This window comes from Lipotes vexillifer, unplaced genomic scaffold (assembly GCF_000442215.2).
Source record: "Lipotes vexillifer unplaced genomic scaffold, Lipotes_vexillifer_v1.1 scaffold708, whole genome shotgun sequence".
In the NCBI taxonomy this organism is placed as follows: domain Eukaryota; kingdom Metazoa; phylum Chordata; class Mammalia; order Artiodactyla; family Lipotidae; genus Lipotes; species Lipotes vexillifer.
This window is the reverse complement of record NW_006781346.1, coordinates 1,228,369-1,232,489: the sequence shown is the minus strand read 5'-3', so window position 1 is coordinate 1,232,489 and position 4,121 is coordinate 1,228,369. Positions and strand designations below refer to the sequence as shown.

General features: G+C 45.1%; 1 protein-coding gene across 2 annotated transcripts in view; it reads left to right on the top strand.

The window, feature by feature from the left end:
- The first annotated feature begins 813 nt into the window (after positions 1–813).
- Positions 814–4,121, top strand: part of VPS26A (VPS26 retromer complex component A) — a 26,287-nt gene continuing 22,979 nt past the window's right edge. For both annotated transcript variants that reach the window (XM_007454573.1, XM_007454572.1), the window contains exon 1: positions 814–942. In XM_007454573.1, the coding sequence (XP_007454635.1) occupies positions 934–942 (9 nt within the window). In that variant the 5' untranslated portion in view covers positions 814–933. The remainder of the gene's footprint in view (positions 943–4,121) is intronic.

Sequence of the window (4,121 nt, the reverse complement as noted above, 5' to 3'; positions counted from 1 at the left end):
TCCACCCCTCACGGAATGCCCGGACCGGGGCAGGACCCGTGTCGCCTGCATCGGCAGGCGGACTCTCAACCACTGCGCCACCAGGGAAGCCCAAGGCAGAGTATTTTTGAGCAGCATCATTGCGCTTTTCAGGAACGCCTTCCACCCCTCACGGAATGGCAGGGCGGTACAAGTGATTTCTCAGTCCTCCACAGCTAAGGGGCGGATAGTTCAGGAACTATCTGTGTACTTTACGAGGCAACGGATATAGTACCCTTTTTTTTTTTTTTTGGTCTCCTCATTGGTGACAAAGCTTCTGAGTTCTCAAATCTCAAAAGCTGAGGGAAAGAAAGGAAGTTGGGTAGAGTTCGAGAACGGTGGCAGAATGCCTCATCCCCGAATTGAGAGAGCACGTCTCTTGCGAGGCCTAACGAATCAGGGCCTCGGGTAACAGCGGGCCCTTCAACTCCTCGGCCTAGTAACCCACCCGCAGAGATGGCCTCCCGCACGAACCTTCTCTTTCCTCCTCTCTTTCCCAGCTGCTCAAACTTCCACTGGAAGTGGAACTGGGTGTGGCAAAAAGCCCGTCAGCGAACCACCGGTCAGCGAACCGCCCCTCACGTGACAGACAAGAGGGCGCGGAGGAGCTGGGGAGCCTACGTCCGCCCTGGCCCCACCCACTCGACGACACTCAGTGACCCCACCCCCTCCGCCGTGGGGTGGAGCACGAGGCCCCGCCTCCAAAGGCCTCTCCTCGGAGCGCCAGGCTGACCAGTAGGGCGGGGCGAGAGGCCCGGAGGGGGCCAGTGCTGGGCGAAGGGGAGGAAGGGAAGGGAGGGGTCACGTGCGGCGAGCTGCCCGAAGTCACGTGACGAAGACGCTGCGCGGAGGGAGCCGGGGCTGGGAGTTCTCCTGAGGGAAGAGGAGTGAAGTGTGGGGCACGCGGCGGCGGCGATGACAATGGTGAGTGCGCGGCGGCCAGCGCGCTCGCTTGCAGCCCTCGCCCCCGGAGCGCGCGGCGGGACGGCCAACGGCGGGCCAGATGTCGCGGGAGGGGCTGCAGGGAGCAGCTGGAGGGGGCAGGCGGGCAGGGCGGGGGGGCCGGGTTAGGCCTGTTTGGCCGCTGCGGGGTCGAGGACTATTGGGCTGCGCCGCACCTTCCCGGTCTCGGCGATGCCAGAGCACCTGCGGGTGGTGGCGCGTTCTCCTGGCCCTATCGGAGCCTCTGCCCGAGATCCTCGATCGGCTGTGGGGGCCCTGGCTGGGTACTCGGACCCCGCCTCTGCGGGGGCCCGCCTCCCCCTCCCCTTCCAAGGTAGCCAGCCCCTCTGCTCCTCCCGGGCAGCCTCGCTTCCTTTCAGGTGGGGTGACCCAAGAATCACCCAGTTCCGGGCTCTGGGGAACTTGGTCACTCTCTTCCAGTGTTGATCAGGAGCTTGATAAACTCCGTGATTTTTTTAGCCTGCATACGGTGATATTCTGCGATTTCCTGACCCCAGTTCAGCCTTGATGTTGACATTTATAGAATGGGAGAGAAAAAGAGAAGGACGTTGGAGGGGAGGACGTTTTCAATGCAAAAGGCAGTAGTTTCTTGCGCGCTGTTTTAAGCATTGGGTCTCGTTTCCCTCACCAAGCTATTCTGGAAACTTACGGCTTTGGGATGTTGAAATGGCCTAGGAAGCAGAGGAGGGAGGGAAATCTGAGTACTCTCACCACAGTTAGTGGGAAGCACCAGCGTGGGCGCGATGGCGTTTAGCTTTGTGTGTGTTGGCGATCTTCTCTAGATTTGATCTCACTTGGCTTATTTTATGGTAGTATTCATTTACTCGGTTCACCTTAGCAAGCTTATGTTGAGCGCCTACTGTGTGCTCTCCTTAATAGTACCTGCTTTCCCAAAGCTCACCCGGTTCTGTAAACTGCTTGAGACTTTTGGCTTATAGACCAAGCTAGGTTTATTTTAAAAAAAAAAAGTTACTTTGAATAAATACATTTAAAGTCAGAAATCGAGTTGTTTTAATTTATAAAAGAAAGTGAGGACACACATGTTCATTCTTAAACTTGGAACCTTTTCCTCTTTTTTTTAAACAAATAATTACAATACTTAGGTGCTCCCAGGGGCCCTGAGCAAGACTGAAACAGCCCTTGCTCTCTTGTAGCTTGCAGTCCAGAGGGAGATAAACATTTATTTGTGTAATTATTTGTTTAACGTGGAAACAAGTAATTACAGTTGTGATAAGAAGGAAGTATTGGGGGACCTTGACTTGTCAGGGAGTTAAAGAAGGCTTCTTTAGTTGAATATAATTTGCAAAGAAAACTTAAAAGGCCCTCCTATCTTTTGCTTACATTTAAAATTATTACTTTTAATGAGCTTTTGAATTATGTTCAAGAGCAATTTTCATTTTCAAGTTACTCTTGAAACAAACACAATTGTAAAGCTTTATAACACTGAAATGGGCACAAGTGTAATAATATATGTATGAAAATTTGCTGTTTCATTGTTCGTGTATGCCCTAAGTGAATAAATTTTGAGAGCCTCTCTTCTGCCTCACCTTGAGTTGCGTTTCTTTACAGCCACTGGATGTAGTGAAATTTCTTCAGTGAGGGCTAAAAAGTTTGTATTTTAACATATACATGTGTAATTTTGCTAGATGGTAATGCTCAGTGTTAGGTTTACAAATTATGTGAAAAATCTTAAATTAACCTAAATTCAGTGATATGTAGTTTACGCTACGATTGGAAAACTGTGAAAACAATTGCTCTAATATATTTAAGTAGTCATATATATTGCCCTCTAGTTATTTAAAGGCCACCTAAGAGTTTGAACCTGTATATTGTCTAGTATTGCTGCTGAAAATCCCCTATTTTGAATGCTCACTTGAAGATATCTTTTCTAAAAGAACTTGGTAGTCTTTTTCGAAAAAGATTTCAAAACTGCCTTCTGTAATTTCAGCAGAAGTATATGTTAATATATCCTAATCCTCTTTACAGCTTTTATTCTTTTTCCTTCTTCTGGTCTTCACCATTCTGACCTTTTTTTTCCTCTTTATATATCAGAAGTATTATAATTTGATTGTGAATAATTTTAAGAAGATTTTAACGTTGTGACTTCTTGTTTGAAATACAGAAGATGCGCATCTTGAAATAAAACCTTCATTTATTTATTTGGCCACACCATGTGGCTTGTGGGATCTTAGTTCCCTGACCAGAGATTGAACCCACGCCCTCATCAGTGACAGCGCAGAGTCCTAACCACTGGACCGCCAGGGAAATCCCTTCCTTTTTTTTTTTTTAAGAAATAAAAACTCTAGAAGACTTTGGGTAGAGAATCTTTCTTTCAACTCCTTCTAGAAGGAAAAGAAGACAAACTTTTTTCTCAGATATTTTTCTCTCTGTTATCTACACGCACAATTTTCTGGAGGCTTTTACCAAGACTAGTTCATTTTTGATGTGTCCTGGTGTAAAAAACTGGATGTTAACCCAGTGCTAAATTCTCATGGCCTCATTAACTTAACCGTGTTAAAATGCTATAGTTTATCATTCAACCTTTTGTTTTTCTGCATATGCTACACTGGGCTTTTTTTATTCCTTCTGATCTCTCCCAATCTTAGTGTTTTGATTGTGTTGAAAAGTAAGTCCGTTTTAATTTTCAGTTATGAAATACTTCATGCATACAGAGAATAAGAGGATAACATAATTTTTACATATTTTTAGTGCCTAAGACATTTTTACATATAGTGTCAAAATAAAACTTATTGTTTACAATTACTAGTTGTTGTTAGTTAATTGTGAAGTTTTATGTGACTTTTAAGTCTGTTTTATACCATTTTAATTAGTGGCAATTTTGATTTTGTTATTTTATTTTTGATTATTTGATCTTTTAATATCAACTTTCAAATCCCAGTTCAGCTGTATGTGTTAAGTATATGTATGTGGGAAAAGTTACCATATTTCCTTTCATTTGTAAAACAATTTTTATAGTTTTCAAATCTCGTTTTCCTGCAACCAGCTCTAGGAATATTAAGGGGGAATGAGAAAATTAAATTTTATTTTCCTGCTTCTATTTTATAACCCAAATTTTGGACTGTCTCTTCTACCCCTTTCATAATTGCTCCTCCCACAGAAGCCCCTCTCCCCCCCCCCCC